Source organism: Hyperolius riggenbachi, chromosome 2 (assembly GCF_040937935.1).
Source record: "Hyperolius riggenbachi isolate aHypRig1 chromosome 2, aHypRig1.pri, whole genome shotgun sequence".
Classification (NCBI taxonomy): domain Eukaryota; kingdom Metazoa; phylum Chordata; class Amphibia; order Anura; family Hyperoliidae; genus Hyperolius; species Hyperolius riggenbachi.
Window position 1 is genome coordinate 283,386,534 of NC_090647.1, and position 24,659 is coordinate 283,411,192.

Consider the following 24,659-nt stretch of genomic DNA (forward strand, 5'->3'; position numbering starts at 1 on the left):
AGGCTCTCCTTAATCTATTTTGTTTATAAAGTGGTGATCTGCTTCTCCATTCACTTAAAGGACAACTATCAAAAATATATTTTTTTCCTTAGGATGTTATTAATATACTGTATATGAGTGCCTTTGTACTAAAAGACTGTAGCTTTAAAAATAAAATAGTGGCCCTTTTCACTTGCTCTACCCGCAGACCGCTGATAAGACATATTTGAAGTCATTCCATATTGCTACTGGTTTTTGCAGTGACAACTGGCAATAGCATCTTCCAGCTTGCTGCTCATCTTCCTCCTTTCCATGGGCATACGATGAATGCAAAATTTAGCATTTAGGATAAGGTTTTTGTTTGCAAATGACACATCTGCCAACCATTTAAAATGGTGGACAAAATGCTTGTTTTGTGAATGGTTAATTTTTAATGCTGTCTGCTTTCCTAAATAATTTCAAACTTTCTCAATAACCTTTCAGGAATCAAAAATAGATCTTCTGGACTCTCCATCAGATGTGAAGAAGAAGCTAAAGAAGGCTTTCTGTGAGCCAGGCAATGTGGAGAGTAATGGGGTGTTAAGCTTTGTCAGACATGTCCTCTTTCCCTTGAAGTCAGGTGAGCACATGTGTGGTCTGCACAGCCTTATTTGCTGGCTACTGTAGATCTTACCTCCTTTCACTTGTGTTTCAGAGTTTGTTATTCTTCGGGATGAGAAATATGGTGGAAATAAAACCTACACAGATTATGAGACACTGGAAAAAGATTTTGCTGAACAGGTAAGGACTTGTTTGTCCTATATTATAAAAGAAACTTAGTTCTTCATATGCTATAGCATTAAACAAATATTCTTTATTTTGTGTGCCAAGTTAACTTTCTATGAAGTGTAAAGCTTGCTATAGACACAATACCCAGATAGTTGGCAACCATGTATGGCAGACCTGCCATATGTAGACCAGCCCATATAGACTTTGTAGTGCCTGTTGGCCCTGTTCCAGCTAACACTTTGGAAATGGGGTGATGCATTGCTTAATGGAGTTTCTCTGCTGGGCAGTATGTCACAGTACACTACTGCAGTCACAGTCTGATGTCACTTTTGTAAGGATGGTAAAAATGGTGGGTTCTTCTCAAGACTCCAAACACACAATACACGCATATACCATACATAGTCTGCCTCGGTAATCAATCAGACTACACAAGCAGCATGATCAGAGATCACTCGGGGGTTTATTTACATTTCTGCTGATTATATATGCAGAATGACATCATACGGCATCATAAAGCATCACAGAATACAGCAGATATTGTGACTAACATTTTCTGCCTTGGGTGATACAGACAATTAAAGGAAATATTATTCCAGCCCCTGGAAGCCTTGAGCAGATGTTATTCAGCCTCAGTCTGCACTATAGAGAAAGACCAAATAGCAGTTTAAAGAATATATATATATATATATATATATATATATATATATATATATATATATATATATATATATATATATATATATATATATATATATATATAAAATTTTACTTCACATAAAAATAGCTTCTCAAAGGCTTTCTTCAAATATAAAATAATTATTACTTGTATTAATAGGGAATGCTACACAATACAGAAATGGCGTCCCAGCAGGAATTTGCTTCTGAGGGGTTCAAATAATCTTCCATTTAAACTCTAAAGCTAATATTTGGGGAAACTCAACCTACCTCTGTTTTTTGAATGAGGCAGGAAATCAATGAAAACACAGAGAGAACATTGGAATTCCACTCAGTGAACTGGCTGATTCACAATGGGATTCTAGTGGTGCAAGGAGAGAGTGCCCTTAGATAGTGTGCTACCTATGTAGAAAGCCATGTGCCCTGTATAGAATATATGGGAAATGTTTACTTATAGGGCAAGAAACTTTAATCTGCTTCAAGCCAGTAGAATGATGAGATTTGTTGTTGCATATCTCCCCTTCTCAGCAATGTAATTTGCTTATTGACGTCGCTCTTGTTTAGCTTGGTAACTAATACGTTTTGTGCTTGGTGTTTATAAAAGAGCAGTGTAAGTAAAATTATTGCACCTACAAACAAATGTGCATTATTTGCTGAAATGCCGGTACAGTAGTTGTAAAGTGAAGAATTGTTTTTTAAAGGCAGTCTTCGACTTCAGGCATATTTACAAATGAAAACTGAAGCGAGAGTACCGGATATATACACAGTCCAATCAGACACTGTACAAACAGAATAAAAATAGGATTTATTTAAGACTTGGGGACAAGTAATTATAGTTACTAGACACACACTATGCTATACATGGCAGTGAAGTCCCTGACCAGCCACTACTTCAGAGAATATGGTGTATATTTTTTGTTGTTGATTTTTTCATGTTTTACCATACTTCTTTTAGCAAGTTCATCCTGGAGATCTTAAGGCCTCTGTGGAAAAGGCTCTGAATAAACTACTTGATCCGATCAGAGAGAAGTTCAAAAGCCCAGAAATGAAGAAACTAAGCAATGATGCCTATCCAGATCCTACAAAACAGAGTATGTGTTGTTTCAGCTTTTTACTTTTTCACTCTAATACATACAAGTCAAACTCCAACCCGCAGGCCACATCTGACCCTCAGAGCCAATAAATTTGGCCCCCCAAGTGGTTTACCCACTTTGCATTATGTTTGGCCTGCTCTAGACCACCAGGGAAGCTATATTGGAGGTGACGACCTAGATAACCAGGGAAGCCATGTGGGGGGAGGGGAGGCGATAGCACTAGACACCAGGAATTGTATGGGGAGGGAGGAGGGGCACTAGACACTGGGGAACTGTGTAGGGGTTGGAGGGAGGCCATTAGACACCTGGGAACTTTATAAGGGAGGAAGGTGGCCAGTAGACATTGATTTTGGCCTGCGACAAGATCCCAGTGTACAATTTTGGCCCACTTTGTATTTGAGTTTGACACCCCTGCTCTAAAGTAGAAACAGTATACCTAATGGTCCCCAAAATGACCTGCAGTAGTTCTGAGATTCATTCTTGTGCACCTGGATGGCTCCTGGACACTGTGCAGTGTTCTCCCCAGGCTCTTTTGGCCGGGTGCTGCACCCGGCTAGTTTTGGTGAGCACCCGGCTGTTATCAGCTCACCTCCTCCACTGCTGTAAGCAGAGTTGCACACAGAAGCACCGGCCCTGCATTCTCTTATCTCACCCAACTCAGCTACCTTTTCATGCTACCTAGCTGGAGAAAAAAATCTGGGGAGAACACTGCTGTGTATTATATGATGGCCTTGATTTAACCAGACTTGAAATTAATACCTGGCCTCCAACCATTTAATATTTAATTGGCAATTTTTCAGTGAGGAGTAAAGATTCTGACACTGGGCTGTTATCATTTTTAAGGCACAGGGTGTAAAGTAGGGATTTTCTGAAGCAGCATGTTAGGGCTTCGGTTGCTGGCAATTTCAAAAGTGCTAGGACAACGAAATCCAATAGAGGTAAGCCCACAGGAGCGATTGTGATTAGTAAAATCACCAGGGCCGGATTTGTACTTTCCAGCACCCAAGGCTGGCTATTAATACAGTACAAATACTCTACTGCTGTATTGCTACCTTTAAAGAAACACTGAAGCGAAAAAAAAAAATTATGATATTATGATTTGTATGTGTAGTACAGCTAAGAAATAAAACATTAAGATCAGATACATCAGTCTAATTGTTTCCAGTACAGGAAGAGCTAAGAAACTCCAGTTGTTATCTCTATGCAAAAAAGCCATTAAAGAGACTCCGTAACAAAAATTGCATCCTGTTTTTAATCATCCTACAAGTTCCAAAAGCTATTCTAATGTGTTCTGGCTTACTGCAGCACTTTCTGCTATCACAGTCTCTGTAATAAATCAATGTATCTTTCCCTTGTCAGCCTGTGTCTGGAAGGCTGCCAAGTTCTTCAGTGTTGTGGTTCTGCTATGAATTCCCCCTTTCAGGCCCCTCTCTGCACACTGCCTGTGTATTATTTAGATTAGAGCAGCTTCTCTCTTCTCTCTTATCCTTTACAAGCTGGATAAATCGTCCTCTGAGCTGGCTGGGCTTTCACATACTGAAGAATTACAGACAAGGGCAAAGCTGTTTGCAGGAGAAAAAAGAGCAGCCTGAAACTTCAGTGCATGAGAACTGCAGGGAGAAAGAAACACACAAATGATCTCTTGAGATTCAAAAGGAAGGGTGTATACAGCCTGCTTGTGTATGGTTGTATTTTCTATGTGTGGACATACTGTACATCAACCTACTTCCTGTTTTGGTGGCCATTTTGTTTGTTTATAAACAAACTTTTTAAAACTATTTTTAACCACTTTTAATGCGGCGAGGAGCGGCGAAATTGTGACAGAGGGTAATAGGAGACGTCCCCTAACGCACTGGTATGTTTACTTTTGTGCGATTTTAACAATACAGATTCTCTTTAAGCTCTATCACTTTCAAAGTCATGGAGAGGGCTGTTTTCTGACTTTTATTATCTCAACTGTTATTGAACTATTTACTATTTCTCTGCCAGAGGAGAGGTCATTAGTTCACAGACTGCTCTGAAAGAATCATTTTGATTGCTGAGTGTTGTGTAATCTGCACATATAGAATGATGCAATGTTAGAAAAAACACTATATACCTGAAAATAAAAATATGAGAATATTTTCTTTGCTGCTAATCTTCTAGTAATTATTCATAGTACACAACCAATTCATTATATCATTTTTTTTCGCTTCAGTGTCTCTTTAACCACTTCAGCCTAACTGGGCGAAAATTTTCGCCCAGTTAGGCTGCGCGCACTTCCGTGGGTCGTGCGCGCTCCCGCGGGCCCCCCGTGCGTGCCCCCGCTGCTGGCCGTTAGCCCACCGATCAGTGAAATGGATTATAAATCTGAGCTCTGATCTCCTTTCTTCTGCCTGGGAGCGAGACCGATCGCTCCCAGGACTTTTTGACTTTGGCCATCTTGTGGCCAAATAGCAAATTACACCAAAAACACACTTTGTGTTAAATAAATACATTTTAATACATTAAAAAAAACCCTGTTTACCTCCCACACCAAAAAATACCCACATACAAGTTTAAATTAAAAAAAAAAAAAAATTACAATAATAAAAAAAAAAAAAAAAAAAACCATAAATAGTTAGCTAAGGGTCTGAACTTTTTAAATATGCATGTCAAAGGAGTATATCAATATGATTTATTAAATTATGGGCTTCTAAATTGTGATGGACGCAAATTGAAAAAATGCACCTTTATTTCCAAATTGAATATCAGTGCCATACATTGTGATAGGGACATAATTTAAATGGTGTAATAAGCGGGACAAATTGGTAAATAAAGTACATAGGTTTTAATTATGGTAGCATGTATTAATTTCAAACTATAATGGCCAAAAGCTGAGGAATAATGATTTTTTTTTCCATTTCTTTCTTAATATTCCTGTTAAAATGGATTTACAATAAATCAATTCTCAGCAAAATGTATCACCCACAGAAAGCCTAATTGGTGGCGAAAAAAACAAGATATAGATCCCTTCATTGTGCCAAGTAGTGATAAAGTTATTAGCAAATGAATGGGAGGTGAAAGTTGCTCAGATGCAAAAAAATTTCAACCCTGTGGGCTTAAGTGGTTAAAATGAGCCAGTAAGGAGCTGCCAAGCCTGCCATAAATTTCTCTAGGGGGGGGGGGGAAACACCTTATCTCTTTCTGTTTAACCTCTTGAGGACCAGGGGTTTACACCCCCTTAGTGACCAGGCCATTTTTTACAATTCAGCACTTCGCAACTTTAACAGTTTATTGCTATCCATTAACTACTTGAGGACCGCAGTGTTAAACCCTCCCCTCCCCCCTACCGACCAGGCTCTATTTTGTTGCGCTGGGCTTTGCAGGCTTTTCAGCCTCCTGCACAGCCCAGCTATGGAGCCCAGTGATCAGACTCCCCTCCTTTTTTTTTGTCCCTAAGGGGACATGCTGCCTGAGATGTCCGATCGCTGTGGCCGTTTTTTTTTTTTTTTTGTATTCTTTTTTATTTTCAGCCTGTATACAGTGGAGGAAATAATTATTTGACCCCTCACTGATTTTGTAAGTTTGTCCAATGACAAAGAAATGAAAAGTCTCAGAACAGTATCATTTCAATGGTAGGTTTATTTTAACAGTGACAGATAGCACATCAAAAGGAAAATCGAAAAAATAACCTGAAATAAAAGATAGCAACTGATTTGCATTTTATTGAGTGAAATAAGTTTTTGAACCCTCTAACAATAAAAGACTTAATACTTAGTGGAAAAACCCTTGTTTGCAAGCACAGAGGTCAAACGTTTCTTGTAATTGATGACCAAGTTTGCACACATTTTAGGAGGAATGTTGGTCCACTCCTCTTTGCAGATCATCTCTACATCCCTAAGGTTTCGAGGCTGTCTCTGTGCAACTCTGAGCTTGAGCTCCCTCCATAGGTTTTCTATTGGATTAAGGTCCGGAGACTGACTAGGCCACTCCATGACCTTAATGTGCTTCTTCTTGAGCCACTCCTTTGTTGCCTTTGCTGTATGTTTTGGGTCATTGTCGTGCTGGAACACCCATCCACGACCCATTTTCAGTTTCCTGGCAGAGGGAAGGAGGTTGTCGTTCAGGATTTCACGATACATGGCTCCGTTTATTTTCCCGTTAATGTGATTAAGTTGTCCTGTGCCCTTAGCAGAAAAACACCCCCAAAGCAAAATGTTTCCACCCCCATGCTTTACGGTGGGGACGGTGTTTTGGGGGTCATAGGCAGCATTTTTCTTCCTCCAAACACAGCGAGTTGAGTTAATGCCAAAGAGCTCTATTTTGGTCTCATCAGACCACAGCACCTTCTCCCAGTCACTCACAGAATCATTCAGGTGTTCATTGGCAAACTTCAGACGGGCCTGCACATGTGCCTTCTTGAGCAGGGGGACCTTGCGAGCCCTGCAGGATTTTAATCCATTGCGGTGTAATGTGTTTCCAATGGTTTTCTTGGTGACTGTGGAGCCTGCTAATTTGAGGTCATTCACTAACTCCTCCTGTGTAGTTCTAGGATGCTTTTTCACCTTTCTCAGAACCATTGACACCCCACGAGGTGAGATCTTGCGTGGAGCCCCAGAGCGAGGTCGATTGATGGTCATTTTGTGCTCCTTCCATTTTCGAACAATCGCACCAACAGTTGTCACCTTCTCTCCCAGCTTCTTGCTAATGGTTTTGTAGCCCATTCCAGCCTTGTGCAGGTCTACAATTTTGTCTCTGACATCCTTGGACAGCTCTTTGATCTTTCCCATGTTGGAGAGTTTGGAGTCTGCTTGATTGATTGATTCTGTGGACAGGTGTCTTTTATACAGGTGACTAGTTAAGACAGGTGTCCTTAATGAGGGTGACTAATTGAGTAGAAGTGTCTAACCACTCTGTGGGAGCCAGAACTCTTAATGGTTGGTAGGGGTTCAAAAACTTATTTCACTCAATGAAATGCAAATCAGTTGCTATCTTTTATTTATTTCAATAATGTTTATTGAAAAAAAGGTAAGTTTACAGTAACATTCACATAGAAATGATAAACATAGTACATAGTGCTCATTCAGTAAATTATACAGCAGGTATTAATGGGTACAGTAAAATCCAAACTTTTAGCTGCTTCCTATTTTAACATACTGTAGATCCCTACTATTAGTGATCTTGAGTTTCTATCCAATTATATGATTTTATTATTCAGACTTAGAATTACTAGGTATTGAGCTGTAGGGTAGTATGGTCTTATTGTTACCAAGGAGGTCTGAGTTGTATTGGCCCTTGCTTAGGGGTTATAGTACTAGTCTTGAAGGTTCTAGTTTATTTTTCAAGATCTTAGGAAGGAGTGTAGTGGTGTAGTCAAGGCCTATGATTTTCCTAGGCCTAGAGGTTTTATCTCATGATGTTTAAATATTCTTCTGAGGATTGGTATTCATACCAGCTGGCCCAGATCGTAGAGATTTTATGTGCTTGTTCATGAGCAATAAGTACTATTTCCTCTAGCTCTCTGACTCTATTGATTCTTTGAAACCATTGTTTGATTGTGGGGACTATAGTGGATTTCCATAGTACTGGGATTAGATTTCTGGCCGCCGAAACCATATGAGGGAGTACTGATTTCTTGTAGGTAGTGGGGGAGAGAGTGGAGTTATGTAATAGGAAAGTGTCTGGGGAGAAATTAAGAGGCAACCCAGATACCGAGCAGGTAATTCTATGTACTTCTTTCCAGAAATTGAGTAGTAGGGGGCATTCCCATGCAATGTGGAGGAGCGTACCTGTGTCTCCATGGCATCTCCAACAGTCACTTGAGATAGCAGGATAGAATTTGTGTAAACGCTCTGGTGTTTTATACCAAAGCGTTTGGAACTTATAATTTTGTTCTTTGGCCTTAGAATCCCGGGATGATTTGTGTGTATTTACAAAGATCGTATCCCATTGGGTTTGTGGTAAGGGTGATGGTAATAGATTGTTCCATTGTTGTTGGAACTTGAGATCTGTAGGGGGGTTGGTCGTGATGAGGAGAGAATAGGCCCATGAGAGCATGTGTGTTTTGGGAGTTTTTTCTAAACATTTTTGGTCAAAAACTGTGGGAGATGCCAAGGCTTTCTCTTTTAGTTGTGTGCTATTGATGAAGTGTCTAATTTGGAAGTAGAGCCATCTTGGAAATTCAGCATTTTCATCGGGATGTTTTACATCCGTCCAGTCTCTGATGTGGGTTCCTGAGATAAAATGTAGGATTCTGGGGCTTTCTACCTTAGCCCATGAGTTTAAAAATTGGGAAGAATCTCCTGGTGTAAAATCGGGGTTTCCTTTTAACGGAGTCATAGGGCCTGGGTTACTCGAGATTTTGAAGGTGGAGCAGCATTGTTGAAAGGCTTTGTATGTGGCTAGAATTGGGATGTGATTAATTTTTAAGTTTTTGAATGAATTGGTACTTAGCCAAGCTAGGCCTTGTCTAGGAGTCCTGCATAAAGATTGCTCTATATGCGTCCAGTCTTTGTTGGTTGGTTCTGTAGTCCAGTCTACTACTCTTAACAGGTGGGCCGCCAAGTAATAGGTTTTTAGGTTGGGCAGTCCTGCTCCTCCTAAATCGCGCGGTAGTGATAGAGTCTCTTGTTTTAGTCTAGCTTTCTTATTTGCCCAGATGAAAGTATTTATTGTGGATTGGAGATTTTTTATATATTTAGTAGGGACTATTATTGGTAGAGTTTGCAGTAGGTAAAGTATTTTTGGTAAGATTGTCATCTTTATCACGGCCATTCTGCCAAACCATGAGAGGCCTTTTAAGGAGGTCCAATCAGCTAGGTCTTTTGACACTCTTTCAGCTAATGGTGTATAGTTAAGTTGGAAAAGGTTTTTTATCTTGGAGGGTAATTTAATCCCTAGGTATGTGATCGCTTCTTGTTCCCATCTAAAGGGAAATTGAGATGTGCAAGCATTAACCAGAGCTTGTGGGAGTGTAATATTTAGTGCCCAGGATTTTTCAAAGTTTATCTTTAAATTTGAGATTTTGCCGAATTCTCGTAACGCCTTGATCAAAGCTGGAATTGTATGCAATGGGTCTGTTAAAAAGAAAAGCATATCATCAGCAAATGCTGCTATCTTAAATTGTCTCTTATGAATGGTGATTCCTCTGATTGCTGAGTTTAGTCTCACATAATTAAGGAATGGCTCTAGTGTAAGCACATAGATCAAGGGTGACAATGGGCACCCTTGGCGGGTTCCATTTGTGATCTTAAAAGGTGTTGAAAGAGTTCCATTAGTTCTAACTGATGCTGAAGGGTTAGAATATAGTACCTCTATCCAGGCCAGCAGGGAAGGTCCCAGGCCCAGTGACCGCAGAACCGCTCTCATATATGTCCAAGAGACCCTATCAAATGCTTTTTCTGCGTCCGTGGAGAGATAAAATCCCTCCACGGAGCGCTTATTAAGCCATTCATGTATGCCCAGTGCTTTGATCGTATTATCCCTCCCTTCTCTTCCTGGGATGAATCCCACTTGGTCAGATTGTATTATAGAGGGTAAATATGGTGATATTCGATTGGATAGAATTTTAGCAAAAATTTTTGCATCTTTATTTAATAGCGAAATTGGTCGGTAGCTCGCACAGGAAGATGGGTCTTTCCCTTCTTTATATATAACTGAGATGTGTGCCTCGAGTAGATGTCTTGAAGGGATAGTCTGGTCATTAATGGCATTGAATGCCGTGACAAAGCATTGGGCTAGTTCTTTACTAAAGGTCTTGTAATATATGGAAGTTAGGCCATCAGGGCCTGGGCTCTTCCCCGCTTTCAGCTTCTTGATCACTGCCAGAAATTCGCCTTTGGAGATAGGTTCGTCTAGTTCTTTGAGTATGGAGTCATTTAAGGGTTTTAGTCCATATTTTTGCAAAAAATCACTGATCTTACCACTTATGTCTCCCTGCTTAGGTTTTGGGGTTTGCGATTCAGAAAGATTGTAGAGACCTAAGTAGTACTTTCTGAAGGCCTCAGCAATACCTTGGTTAGAATGGTGAATTGTTCCCGTCGAGTCTTTGATTTTGTTAATCTGTTGTCTAGCTCTTTTCTTTTTCAATTTACGAGCCAGCATAGTGCCTATTTTATTGCTCCATTCGTAGAAGGAAGCTTCAGAATAAAGCAGGATACTTTTAGCTTTTCTATCTAGTAACCGTTTCAGGTCTTCCCGTAATGTCGTTAGTTCCTTTGCCTGATTTTCGTTTAGGGATATTTTGTGGATTTTTTCAAGGTCAGTGATCTTTCGCATAATATTATCGATTTGAAAGAATCTTTCCTTTTTCTTTCTGGCTCCTATCTTTATGAACTCTCCTCTTATTACCGGCTTATGGGCCTCCCACACCAATAGGGGTGGGGTCTCAGTGTCTAAATTATGTGTGATATAGTCAGAGATATTTTTTTTGATGTCATGTATGACTTCTAAGTCTTCTAACAGCTCTGGATTGAGCCTCCAGTTGAATTGGTGTTGTCTTTGTTCAGGGAATTGTAAGGTCATGTAAACCATGGCGTGATCTGAAAAGCCTATGGTTCCAATGTCAACTTGCTTGAGATATGTCAGATCTGATTGAGATAACATTACATGGTCAATACGTGAGTATTTTTTGTGCGGGTTGGAATAAAAGGTGTAATCTTTCCCTTTCGGGTGCATTATTCTCCATGTGTCTACTAACCTTAGATCATTTAGACAATTTTTAATTTTTTTCAGGCATTTGAAAGGAATTGAGGCTTTCCCTGTGGAAGTATCGGCTACTGGGTCGAGGGGGATATTGCTGTCTGAGCCCCATATAATCATTCCCTTAGCAAAATCCAAGAGTTTATTTGTTATTTTTGCCCAAAAAGCAGCCTGTTTGTCGTTCGGAGTGTAAATAGCTGCGATGGTGATATCTCTATTTCCCATTGTACCCAGTAAAAAAACATACCTTCCTTCAGGATCTATTAGGTATTTTTTAACCTGGAGATTGCAAGTTTTATGTAAGAGCACTGAGACTCCTTTTACCTTTCCGCTTGGTGACACCGCGTGAAAGCTCCTGGTATAGTGTTTGTCTTTTAGACACGGAACATGAGATTTGGGAAAATGGGTCTCTTGGATTAAAGCAATAGAGATTTTTTCCTTTTGCAGTAATTGCAGTAGGGCTGTTCTCTTCTCTGGAGTGTTCAGACCTTTGACATTGTAAGTTGCTATTTTCCAGGAGATGTCAGACGGTGCCATCTCTGCAGTTTGGAAGTCAGCGTTTGCCTTTAGAACAGTTAAAAGTGCTATGAGTAAACCAATAAGAGTAGACCACTTCCTAAGTCTATATAACATATTATATAGGGGAAAATTAATTTCCAGCTGAGTAGCGCTAACTGTGGATCTCAGACCTCTTGGAAAGTGAATGTGCTAGACGTTGAAGATGAGTTGTAGCTTTAAAGAGGACAGAAAGAGTGTAAGTAAAATAGGTGGGAGTGTATGAAGAGTGATGTTAGTCTGGGTAATCTAAAATACGGTGTGAGAGATTCGTAGGTGTAAGAATCTCCTTAAACGTGACCGTTGCGATTTCAGTAGCTAAATAACCACTGTGTGGGGGTTGGACCTGTATAATTCTCCTGGTTGACCACAAAAAGAAATTATATATCTCCTGTATATCCGGACCCACTCCTGGTCCAGTCTCTAACTTCTTATGTTAAGAGGCATATCTATTTACAGCCTGTAACTGTTTGTTTGTGTGTCTCTTAAGGGTCCCCGTTTCTTCCATTAAAAGTGTTGTATAAAATTTATTTCACTTGAAGGTGGTTTAGGCTATAGTTTATCTTATTTATTAAGTGTCAGGCAAGATTGTTATTTAGGGTCAGCATTAATCTTAATATTAGAGTAACTAGAAGAAACAAGGGTCTGGCATTACAGCTTCTAAATATAACTGTTAACTTTAACACCCCGTCCCGCTTCCCCCCCCTCCCCTCCCCCAAAAACATCTCCGTATAACATTGTTAATAACAAGTTTTGAATAGGTTTGGTAGCTGAAGATATAAAGCATAGAGTTTATGACCTACGTTGTCTCTTGCTCGGACAGGATCGTCTTTTCTCAGTCCACATCGCAGGTGCCTAAACAAGAACGAGAAGGGAGGAATGTACCTGCATGTGAGAAGGGACAAAAAAGTTATCCAGTGGTGCTGAGTTACTTTTCGGTGGTGCGGTTATAGGTAGACTTTAATTAAGTAGTGTCCGAGTCGCTTTGTTGATCCTGAGGCTGTATGTCATCCGCGTTTTCTTCAGTGGGGCCTTCTTGGTTTGAAGCCTCTTGGGAGCAGGAGCCTTCACTATGGCGTCTTCTTCTATTCGAGCGATAGCGTGCGTTGTCTCTCATTCCTGAAGGCTGTCCCTGAAGTTTAGGCATAGTTAGATCTTTAGGAGCGTTAGCATTGTATGAGTTCCAGTCTGGGAGGTGAATTTTAGGGATACCAAGTTGTTGGCAGAAATAGGTTATGTCTGCAGGTGTGCGCAGTGAGGCTATGATTGTTCCTTTAGTCGCTTGCAGGCAGAAAGGGAACCTCCATCTATATGGGATGCCTTTGTCTCTCAACTGCTGTAACAGGGGCTTCAGTGCTCTTCTTGTTTGAAGTGTGATGGGAGAGATGTCCTGAAACAGCTTTATGTCCGCTTCATTAAATTTGATGCCATCTTGTTCTCTGGCCTTCCTCATCACTTCTTCTTTTAGAGTGAAGTTAGTAAAGCAACAGATTACATCTCTGGGTGGTTCATCATCCCTATTTCTGGGTTTTAATGCTCTATGAGCTCGGTCATATTCTATCAGAGTGTCTTTTGGCCTTTCCAGCAGCTCATTGAAGATAGCGGTGATAGCTTCTTTCAATTGGTCTGTGTTTACTGATTCGGGTAGGCCTCTCACTCTAATATTGTTTCTCCTTCCCCTATTATCTAGGTCTTCAAGTTTCTGTTGGAAATCATACATTTGTGCATCGTGCTGAGTGACTTGATTTTGTATGCCACTGACCTGTTGTTTTGTGCCAGCCGACTCTCTCTCCACCGTCATTAGTCTTTTGTCAATATGAGTGATGTCTTCTTTTAGATCAGCTATAGCTGAAGCGAGTGAAGATTTAATGTCCGCTGCTATCTCCTTCATGATGTCGATAGTAGGCATAGTGTTAAGCCGTTCCAGGACATCTTTATCCTTCCTTTTGCCTGCGTCAGGGTCTAAGCCGTGCGCTTCTTCTTCTGTGTTGTGAGGTGAAGGCGCCATATTGGATCCCGTCCGGCCTGAGGCGCTCGCTTTCTGAGCCTTAAAGATCTCGGGTATGTTCCGGGGGAGCTGCAGGTCCGGGTCCCCAGTTGTCTTGGTGTTCGTCTGGTTCTTTTTGTTGCCTCTTGTGGTGCTCATTTTAGCTGGAGACTGTGTTAAAGAGCGGGTCCGTACGGAGCTATTCTAGCACGCAGCCATCCACGAGCGGTAGCAGACCACCTCTCGCTATCTTTTATTTAAGGTTATTTTTTCGATTTTCCTTTTGATGTGCTATCTGCCACTGTTAAAATAAACCTACCATTGAAATGATACTGTTCTGAGACTTTTCATTTCTTTGTTATTGGACAAAATTACAAAATCAGTTAAGGGGGTCAAATAATTATTTCCTCCACTGTAGCTGTTTCTCCCTCCCTCCTCCCTCCCTTTCCCTCCTCCCCTCGGTGAATAGAATTGAACAGGACGGCGAACCGTCCTGTTACTCCTCTCATAGGCTTCAGCCTATGAGAGGATGGCGATCTCCGGCCAATCAGAGGCCGGGGATCGCCGATCTCGTACAGCGCTGCCGGAGACTGCAGCGATGTACGGATGTAATCAAAGAGGATTTCTTTCCCCTTTTGTTTACAAAAAGCCTGCTAGCCGCGATCGGCGCTATCAGGCTAATCACTGAGCGGAGCTCCGTGAACTGGCAGGGAACGATCACGCATGCGCGCGGCCGTTCCCTGGGAAACTGCAGCTCCAGGACTTCACGCCTATTGGCGTTAGGCGGTCCTGGGGCTGCCGCCACGTTCACGCCCATTGGCGTGACGCGGCCGTTAGGAAGTTAATAAACATTTTTATGTTTATTAATTCGCCCTAGATTGTGATACATACACTACACTACCCATACATAGGCATCAGTCTATGGATGGGATTTGCTTGTGAGCCATTGCTAGGGACAGTTAAGTGACAGGTCTGTCCCTTGTACAGTGCTGCGCTAGATCGCAGCACTGTACACATACATTTTTTTTTTTTTTTTTTATTTCAGCCTGGCAGTTCTGATCGCAGCTGGCAGGCTGTTCGCAGTGGCCTCCTGTGTCCCCTGCAGGGAATGCACACTCGAACGAGCACCCGTTCCCTGCTAATCTCCTGAGGACCACGATGATGCCAATCATTAGGCAGTCCTGTGCTTGCCATGCTCCCACCGCCCGGGAGGTGGTTAAGATTTACAGTCCAGGTGGGAGGGTAAAGAGGAGAAGTAATGGCTCAGAGTCTGGCCGTTGTACACTGTTCATTTTAGTTTGAGTTGTAAAGTGGAACTGATAATACCGTGAATGTAAACCTTTACCAATGCTATGATCAGAAATTGTTCTCTACAATCAGAGTTACTGATTGATCGGCCAGCTCATGATGAATGAGCTCTGCAAAATTGCTTTTGAATTGCTGTTCAAAAGCAAATTTGCATCAATTTTGTGTGTTTTGTATAAAGTTTTTCTACTTGCATGCTGGGTCCATGCTTCAACACCTAGCACGTAGTCCCGCACCCTTGCCTAGAAGCTATGCCATTACATGAAAGGGGCCGGGTCGACACCCCGGAAGCCATATACATAACTTTATTCCAAACAAAAAACGCAAATTGTGCCACAAATCACGGATAAAATCGGTGGCAAAAGCACTTGCATTTTTGGAAGTGCAAGTGCTGCTCCCAGTGGGTGCCCAGCCTTAGTGTGTCGTCTGTATTCTTCTTTTATTAGTGCACTAGGCTAAACACTTTTATTTTTAATTCAAATGAATGACATTTATGTGTATTTTGTATTTTTACATAACTGGTTTCTGCTCATTTTATCCATAACTCGCCTTCTATTCTCAGAAGCTGCCTCTAAAGCACCTAACAAGAGCACTGGTCCAGGTGAACTTATTCCATCTCTTCTTGATCTGAGAGTTGGTAAAATTGTAAGCGTGAATCGGGTAAGTCAATTCTTGACTTTATTTTGTAATGTTTCATTGTGTTTTTACTCTTCAGCTTTCAAGCTTGGTAATACGGTAGATCTTTGAACGTATGAAGCAATGTACCTAAACCCGAGACCTGATCCATGTTAGTATTGTGTAAATGGTGTTGTGGTGACAAGTTCTGCGTAAACCTCTAGCATGGACACTGAGGTATGACAGACGTATTAGTAGCCTCAACTCGCATTGTGATGTGACCAGGGCTGTGGAGTTGGAGCAGTTTTGGGTACCTGGAGTTGGAATTGTAGTCGGTGGTTTCATAAACTGAGGAGTCAGATGATTTTTGTACCAAATCCACAGCCCTGGTAAGTATTAGACTAAGGAGTCAGAGTGGGAGCTGTTTTTGGTATCTGAAGTCGGAGTTGGAGGCTTTATAAACTGAGGAGTCGGGAGTTGGATGATTATTGCACTGCCTCCACAGCCCTGGATGTGACTTCTTGCTAACGTTCCTCTCACCAGTCCATCTGTTAATGTGGGAGAGGGAAATATAGTGGCCTCCTATTTACTGTGTGTGTGTGTGTGTGTGTGTGTGTGTGTGTGTGTGTGTGTGTGTGTGTGTGTGTGTGTGTGTGTGTGTGTGTGTGTGTGTGTGTGTGTGTGTGTGTGTGTGTGTGTGTGTGTGTGTGTGTGTGTGTGTGTGTAATAAAAAGTATGTGAACCCTTTGGAGTTATATGGATTTCTGCACAAATTGGTCATAAAATGTGATCTGATCTTCATCTAAGTCACAACAATAATCAGTCTGCTTAAATGTTTCCATGTTGTTATTGAACACACCATGTAAACATTCACAGTGCAGGTTGAAAAAGGTTGAGACAATGCAACTATATGACGGCAGAGCTTTGTGAGCTGGTCAGGAGACTGTTTCATTTGCTTCGGACCGTGTGATCACTGTGATCCAATCCCATTGGCTTACATTGATGAACAGGGTCAGGAGCCAATGAAAGCAGCTCCTGATCGTCGCACGAAGCTTTGCCGTCATAGCGACTGCAGAGCAATGGGAGGAGCGGCGGATATGTGCAGCAATTCGTCGGTAAGTGCTGTTTTGTGGTACCTTGTTGGTCCTTAAAGAGAAACTCCAACCAAGAATTAAACTTTTTCCCAATCAGTAGCTGATACCCCATTTTACATGAGAAAGACAATGATTTTCACAAACAGACCATCAGGGGGCGCTGTGTGACTGATTTTGTGCTGAAACCCCTCCCACAAGAGGCTCTGAATACCGCGGTACTGCTGGCAAACTGCCACAATGTAACAATGTTCAGAGACAGGAAATAGCTGTTATTAGCTGTCTGTAACAGACAGAGCAGCTAGAAACAGCTAAATAACCTGCCCACAGTAACAATGTCACCATGTAATAAATGTCAGAATGTGAATCTGGGAGAGGAAAGATTTTACAATGAGCAAACACTGACTAAATCATTTATACATAATTATGGTAAAAAATGAAGCACTTTTTTTACTACATTATTTTCACTGGAGTTCCTCTTTAAGGGGCCAGAGTGTGCTGGTATGCAAGGGGTTCACAGGCAGGGGGCACACTTGACTGTTTTCGTGTGAGATTTCTACACAGACAAAAACTGATTTTAAACTGAAAACTCATTTTAATCAATAGGCTAGTTTACACTTCATGCATTTTTCGCACACAGACAGAAAACTGATATCCTGCAGGATAATTCTGCACATTTTGTCAGTTTTCTCTATCAATTAGATGCTGTTCTGCATATAAACACACATGGTGTGCAGAAAACTGAAAGACAAATGTGCCCCCTGCCTTACTGTAGTTTATCCAGATTTTCCAGGGACCTCCCCTTCATTTATACCAGGCCTAATTTAAACATTTGTTAGTACCTTCAAACCCCCCCCCCCCCCATGTATATATAGGACTTAAATGTAAATCGTAGCATTCTGTCTTTATTTACATTCGACACACTGACAACTGTTTTCTTTGGCAGCATCCAGATGCAGACTCTTTGTATGTGGAGTCAGTAGATGTTGGAGAGGCGAGTCCACGCACTGTGGTCAGTGGATTAGTGAATTACATATCATCTGAAGAACTGCTGGGACGTTCTGTTGTTCTTTTATGCAACCTAAAGCCTCAGAAGATGCGAGGAGTAGAATCGCAGGGCATGCTGCTTTGTGCCTCACTGTAAGTCACTATCCCGTATATCCAAATCAATGTAACAAGAATTATAACACGCTTTAAACTTTTTTTTATTTGTCAGTAGTAGAAACTATGGTGATTAAAATACTACTGTAATAACCTTAAAGTGAACCTGAGATGAAAGCCATCTTAGGTTCTATGCTTACCTGGGGCTTCCTTAAAGGGAACCAGAGACAAAGCACCCTCATGTATTTTACCATATATATCTTTGGGGACATGACAGTAAACACCTACCCTGCTCTGTGTTTCATTATTCTCTGCTAAATCTGCCCGTTATCAGCCCTGATAAGAATACCCAACTGAGCATTCAGTCTAGCTTTCACAGGAATGATTATAGCTGAGTCTGTCTTCTGTGTTGTTTTTTCAAGCCCAAGCCTGCCCCCCTTGTGGCTCTGCTTTGCTGCTTCGAGGATAAATAGCAGGAAAGCAGAGCCACAAGGGGGCAGACTTGGGTTTGAAAAGACCTCACAGAAGACTGACTCAGCTATAATCATTCCAGGCAAAGCTAGACTGAATGCTCAGTCGGGGATTCTTATTCGGGCTGATAACAGGCAGATTTAGCAGAGAAGAATGAAACCAAGAGCAGAGTAGGTGTTTACTGTCATGTTCTCATTGATATATATGGTAAAATACATGAGGATGCTTCGTCTCTGGTTCTTTTTAAGCCCCCCTTGAGGCCGCTCAGTCCCCCTCACTGTCTCCCAGTGTGGCTCTTGGACCACCACCACCAATACGGCCCAAAAGTCTGGCCGAGTTGCGCATGCACGGCCTGTTCAGACGCGCTCCCCCGTTGCCCTCCCGTCCGCCTGTAGTACTGTGCAAGCGCAGAACACTCCCAGCCGCGGAAGCATGATGGGGGAGTGCGCTGGGTCTCGCATGTGTGACTCGGCCAGGCTTTCATTGCAGGGGACAGGAGCCACACTGGGAGACACAGGGGTTGAGTGGCCTCAAGGGGGCTTAAAGGACAACTGTAGTGAGAGGTATATGGTGGCTACCATATTTATTTCCTTTGCAATACCAGTTGCCTGGCTATCCTGCTGATCCTCTGCCTCTAATACTTTTAGCCATAGACCCTGAACAAGCATGCAGCAGATCAAGTTTACTGACATTATTGGCAGATCTGACAAGATTAGCTGCATGCTTGTTTCAGGTGTGATTCAGACACTGCTGCAGCCAAACAGACCAGCAGGGCTGCCAGGCAACTGGTATTGTTCAAAAGGAAATAAATATGGCAGCCTCCATATACCTCTCACTACAGTTGTCCTTTAAGGAAGGCCCAGGTAAGTATGGTACCTAAGATGGCTTTCACAGAGTTCAGTATTTTATCACACACAGGCTAATCCTGCTTCCTCTCCTTCTTATATTGCTTCATATTACTATGTCAGTACGTACTGTCACAGCAGTCATGGAGACCAATATCTGGCAGGTGATGACCAAGGAGATGCCAATACCCGGTAATCCTGGTGTGCATGCAAATGCAGTGTTCCAGTTGTAAGCTGCATACAATTTGCATTACGTTCACATTCAAGCTGGAATCCTTAGCCTCTCATTGACCATCTCTACTGATCATTCGTCCTTCCAGGTACGGTTTCTTACAAACACGACATTGCCTGGAGTTAGGGTAACTATGTGGGCTATTAGGTGTTGGAGGACAAGCTTTTTTTCTGAATCTTCTGTTTGCGACAGTAATTCCACTTTAAGTATATCAGGTTTAATCTCTGGCCCTTAAAAGTAAACCTGAGACGAGAATAAATATTTGATCCTTATCTGGGGCTTCCTCCAACCCCATAAGCACCGCCGCGTCCCTTTACTGTCCTCCCAAGCTCCTCCATTCTCTGTCTATCAGTCCTGGTAACTGGCTCAGCCACGCCACTCGGGCTCTTCTGTGCATGACCACAAATACGCAGAAGACCCCGACTGATGCTAGTGAGTAAGATTACCAGGACCGATAGCCAGAGAACGGAGGCACTCTGGCCGTATTGCCGCATTATTATTAAAGAGACTCTGAAGTCTCCCGAAAATGAGGTTTTTACTTTAAAAACCTCATTAACATTATTGCCCCTTTTAAAAACGCCGCAGAACCGCGGCTGAAAACCCCCTCAATCACCCCAAACTCACCCCTTATTCGGCAGGCAAAATTTACGACTTTCTTGGTTGTGGATTTTGCTGCCGCCTCTGTGCAGGCCAATCAGCGCGCATCTCCGCCCCTCTCGGTGAAGGAAGACCGAAAGGGGCGGGGGAGAGGTGGCGATCCGGGCTAATTGACGCGCATATATAGGCATAGCTGCGCTGGCTCTATGCGGAAGGAGCCCGCGATGTACCTCCGTGAGTTTGGGGTGATTGAAGGGGTTTTCAGCCGCGGTTCTGCTGCGTTTTTAAAAGGGGCAATAATGTTAATGAGGTTTTTAAAGTAAAAACCTCATTTTCAGGAGACTTCAGAGTCACTTTAAGTATTAATATAGCACCAACATCTTCGGCAGTGCTGTACAGAGTATATTGTCTAATCACTTAACTGTCCTTCAGAGGAGCTTACTATCTAATACCTACCATAGTCATACGCCTATGTATGTATACTGTAGTGTATGTATCGTAGTCTAGGGCCAATTTAGGAGAAGCCAGTTAACAGTTAATTTTTGGGATGTGGGAGGAAACTGCATGGAGTATACATTAAAGAAAACCTGTAATGGAAAAATTCCCCTCTGGGGGATACTTACCTCGGGAGTGGGAAGCCTCTGGATCCTAATAAAGCTTCCCCATCCTCCTCTGTCACTCCGTTCAAGTGCCATGATCCCCAGAAGTGCATCGAGGTAAATATTTACCTACTGCAATCCTGCGCAGGCGCACTAGCTGCTCTTCGTTCCAGGTAAGGTGGAAATGGCTAAACCCAGATCGATCCGATCTACTGTGCAGGCGCGAGTCCTTTTGCGCCTGTGCAGTAGAGTGGATACGTTCCGGCTCGGCTATTTCCGCCTAGCCAGAACGAAGAGCCGCTTTTTGGGCCTGCGCTGGATCCCGGCAAGGTAAATAATCATCACTTGTCGGAGGATTTGGGGGAGCGATTGATGCTGTATTTCATTTGTAATGCAGAAAAAGATATAGAGTTCTGAAAGGCCACTTACATTTCTTCCATGTTATCTATGATCAATAGCAATAGATAGGTGGTTAGTGTGTAACTAATTGTATAGGTTTACTTTAGCCAGGGCTGTGGAGTCGGAACAAAAATCATCCGACTCCAACTCCTCAGTTTATGAAACCACCGACTCCAGGTACCCAAAATTGCTCTGACTCCTCAGCCCTGACTTTAGCTATGCTTATTTTCTTTTGTGCTTTTAGGGTTTCACCTTTTTGCACTTCTCAGGCTTTAGTTGACTGTAAACTATAGTGTATATGCCTTTAGTTGTAGTAGACATTAAAGGGAAGGTCCAAGCAAAAAAAAAAAAATGAGTTTCACTTACCTGGGGCTTCTACCAGCCCCATGTAGCCATCCTGTGCCCTCGTAGTCACTCACTGCTGCTCCAGTCCCCCGCTGGCAGCTTTCTGACCTCGGAGGTCAGGGCCACATTGCATACATTTTTACGCATTCCAGTTAGTGCAGGAACAAAAATGTATGCGTTGCACCACTAACGCGTAAAAATGTATGTGTTAATGTTCCTGCACTAGCGGGAATGTGTAAAAATGTACGCAATTCGGCCCTGACCTCCGAGGTCAGAAAGCTTCCAGCGGGGGACTGGAGCAGCAGTGAGTGACTACGAGGGCACAGGATGGCTGCATGGGGCTGGTAGAAGCCCCAGGTAAGTGAAACTCATTTTTTTTTTTTTTTGCTCGGACCTTCCCTTTAAACAGAATGGCTGTGTGTATTTCAGAGATGGTGACAACAAGCAGGTGGAACCACTGAACCCTCCTGTAGAATGTCCTCCTGGCGAGCGAGTATTTGTTGAGGGATATGAAGATGGGGAACCAGAATCTGAGCTCAAGCCTAAGAAGAAGGTGTTTGAAAAGTTGCAGGTATTTACTTGTAGTGTTTTCAGTTGCCCATAAAGATGTGTGCATCTGTCCTTGATTTCACAATTTTTCTCTTGTTTCTAGGTTGACTTTAGGATCTCAGATGATTTGTGTGCTCAGTGGAAAGAAAATAATTTTCTGACTAAACTGGGGCCTGTGACCTGTAACTCACTACGAGGTGGCAGCATCAGCTGATCACACAGGACTTTATATCTTTTCCCACAGCATAGAGATAATCTTTTAACTCCTTCGGTGCCAGAGAGCTCAGACCTAAACCTAGAGAAGCATCAAGTGTCCTGCTATTTATAACTGTATGTGCATGTGACCGGGGCAGCATCAGCACACACCATTCCTACCTGGTCATCTAAGAATGTATACTATTAAAAAGAAAAAAAAAATCATACCATAATTTGTTTTTGTGTATGTTGTGTGTGTGCGTGCAAATCTCTCCCAAAAAATCAACACAGATTTGGTAACAGCATTTATAAAAAGATTGCTTATTTTATACAGAATTTCAATCAGTGGTTATGACATATATTGTAAAGAAACAGCAGAAATTAAGTTTGTAATATCCAGCTGGGTCCTGAAAAGTGTATTAATTCTCTTTTTACATAGGTACCTTTTTTATTTTACAAAAACAAATCTATTACTATTCAAGTGGTTGTTACAGTCCTCTTTTTAAGGGTCTGACCGTAGAAACAAAGGATGCAAAGTCAGCGCTATCTGGGCGCTTCTACGGAGGCTGGTACAAGCCTCTGTAGAAGCGCCCAGATAGCGTGAAACGGTCGTAAGGCTTATCCTGTGCCCAGCACCCACCACCAGCTCACAGCTCGCAGCAGCCTCCACCCAACGGTATGTGAACTTTTTGTACTGCACGTTATGTGATGTATCACTGCCTATGGATTAAACACAGACCACAGCAGTGCCGACTTTGCATCCTTTGTTTCTACTGTCAGACTCTTGTCTACTTCCAGTCTGAGCACGCTGACTGTACCAAAGGCTAAATCTGCCGCAATCCTGCAAACCCTCCCCATTGCAAGTAGATCCAGCTGTAGTGCCGACCTCTTTTCTCTCCCTGTGTCTTCCCGACCTCTTTTCTCTCCCTGTGTCTTCCCTATGAACAATATCTCTTTTTAAGGGTAAATCCAATAAACCATGTTCAGTGAAAATGGGTAATATAGTAGATGGTTACTGTATAAATGTCACATGTATCTCCTCACCAGGCATTTCTAGGACCCACAGGTGTCTCTGGGTGAATTGAGTGAGCAGATGTTAGGGACCATTTCCGCTAGGGGTGATTCTTCCCGATTTCACACGCCAATCTGGAATCGCGGCCTCAATAGGCTTCCGAATTCACATTCGTGGAAAAAAAACCTGAACCACAGCTTTATAATTTGACAACGCATCCAATTCCCTATAGCCATGCATGTCACAAGTGCCTGCCTCTGTCTCAGAGACGAAGTGGACACGTGACCTTGAGGCAGCATGCTAGTTCTCTTGAGCTGGTAACTTGCAATGAAGCTGGCCTTGTCACTTATATCTGAGGAGTGCCACTAAATTGATTTTTGTTTGGCTGCAGTTTGGGCACATCTATTTTCTAGCTGTATTATTAACCATTTGTACTGAAACTATACATGCAATTTGCACAACTTCTGGGATTAAGAATCCATAAATTGCATAATTTTAGAGACTGCACATGCTGGCCTACATATAGTTATTCCATGAATGCCTGTGTATGAAAGTATCCGCTCCTAAATATCAGTTATTTTACCATACTTAACCAGGGTGCAGGTTTCATATAATGAGCATTACTGGGGTAGTACAGCCTGATTGTGCAGTGTGTGGGGACCAGCCCATGGAATAAGACACGGCGGAGACAAAATTGTTTTTCTTCAAGCCCTTTAGGCACTCAGTGGTAGATTAGTCCATTCCTATCAGGACCTGCTGTTAGGTCAGCAATTCTCCACTCCACAATCTTTGTGGGATGGACAGCATAGTATATCTCATTCATCTAAAAATCTGCATGCTGTAATGTAGGGAATACAACACCCTCGAGAGCAGAGATTAAATACAGCACCAGTGCAAGAACATTCATAAATCAGTATGAAAACAAATACTGAGGCACTCAGAATATTGCTAGAATACATATGTATGTTTATGGAAACAATCAATCAGAGAAGTTTTTTTTCCACACAAGTAAAGGCAGTTTATCATCTTAAGGCAGTGTGGCGACCTGTTTTTACCCACTACCCTCAGGAGTGCTGCATTCTGCACATTATACATGCCTAAAATGTTTACTGTAAATTTATCTGTAGGATTAAAGTGAAATCTTCAGATTTTATCAGTGTTCTCCCCACAAACTGCTTATAACTGAGTGGGATGAAAAAATAGAATAGCTGGGTGGCCAGGAAAACCTATTGTGTAGTAGTATAAAGGCCCTTTCATACCTGTGACTTTGTTGTATGCTTTTGCCACGTGTGACCCTACTATCATAAGGCATAGTGTTGCACTGTATTTCATATTCAGTGTTGAGGAAGGAAAATAGTTCCCTACAAAGGAAAGGGTGGTGCTTTTGGACTCTTTCCCGTTCACAGTGGCCACACAGAAACATAAAGTTCATGAATTCAGGAGGTAAAATGCATATCCCAGGGGTGCAACTTCAAGTCATGGGGCCCTCAGCATGCAAGCAAGGACACCCCATGGATATTAGTGGATATCATGTCACATGGACATGTACAGCATGTAGTGTCTATCTCAAGTGCGCAAAGATGC

The 24,659-nt window shown here is 42.2% G+C and overlaps 1 protein-coding gene across 4 annotated transcripts in view; it reads left to right on the forward strand.

Moving 5' to 3' along the window:
• Positions 1–22,288, forward strand: part of YARS1 (tyrosyl-tRNA synthetase 1) — a 54,149-nt gene extending 31,861 nt beyond the window's left edge. For all 4 annotated transcript variants that reach the window (XM_068268852.1, XM_068268853.1, XM_068268854.1 and 1 more), the window contains 7 exons: positions 463–598; positions 674–759; positions 2,378–2,513; positions 15,587–15,684; positions 17,677–17,870; positions 21,749–21,890; positions 21,972–22,288. In XM_068268852.1, the coding sequence (XP_068124953.1) occupies positions 463–598; positions 674–759; positions 2,378–2,513; positions 15,587–15,684; positions 17,677–17,870; positions 21,749–21,890; positions 21,972–22,082 (903 nt within the window). In that variant the 3' untranslated portion in view covers positions 22,083–22,288. The remainder of the gene's footprint in view (positions 1–462; positions 599–673; positions 760–2,377; positions 2,514–15,586; positions 15,685–17,676; positions 17,871–21,748; positions 21,891–21,971) is intronic.
• Positions 22,289–24,659: the final 2,371 nt, after the last annotated feature.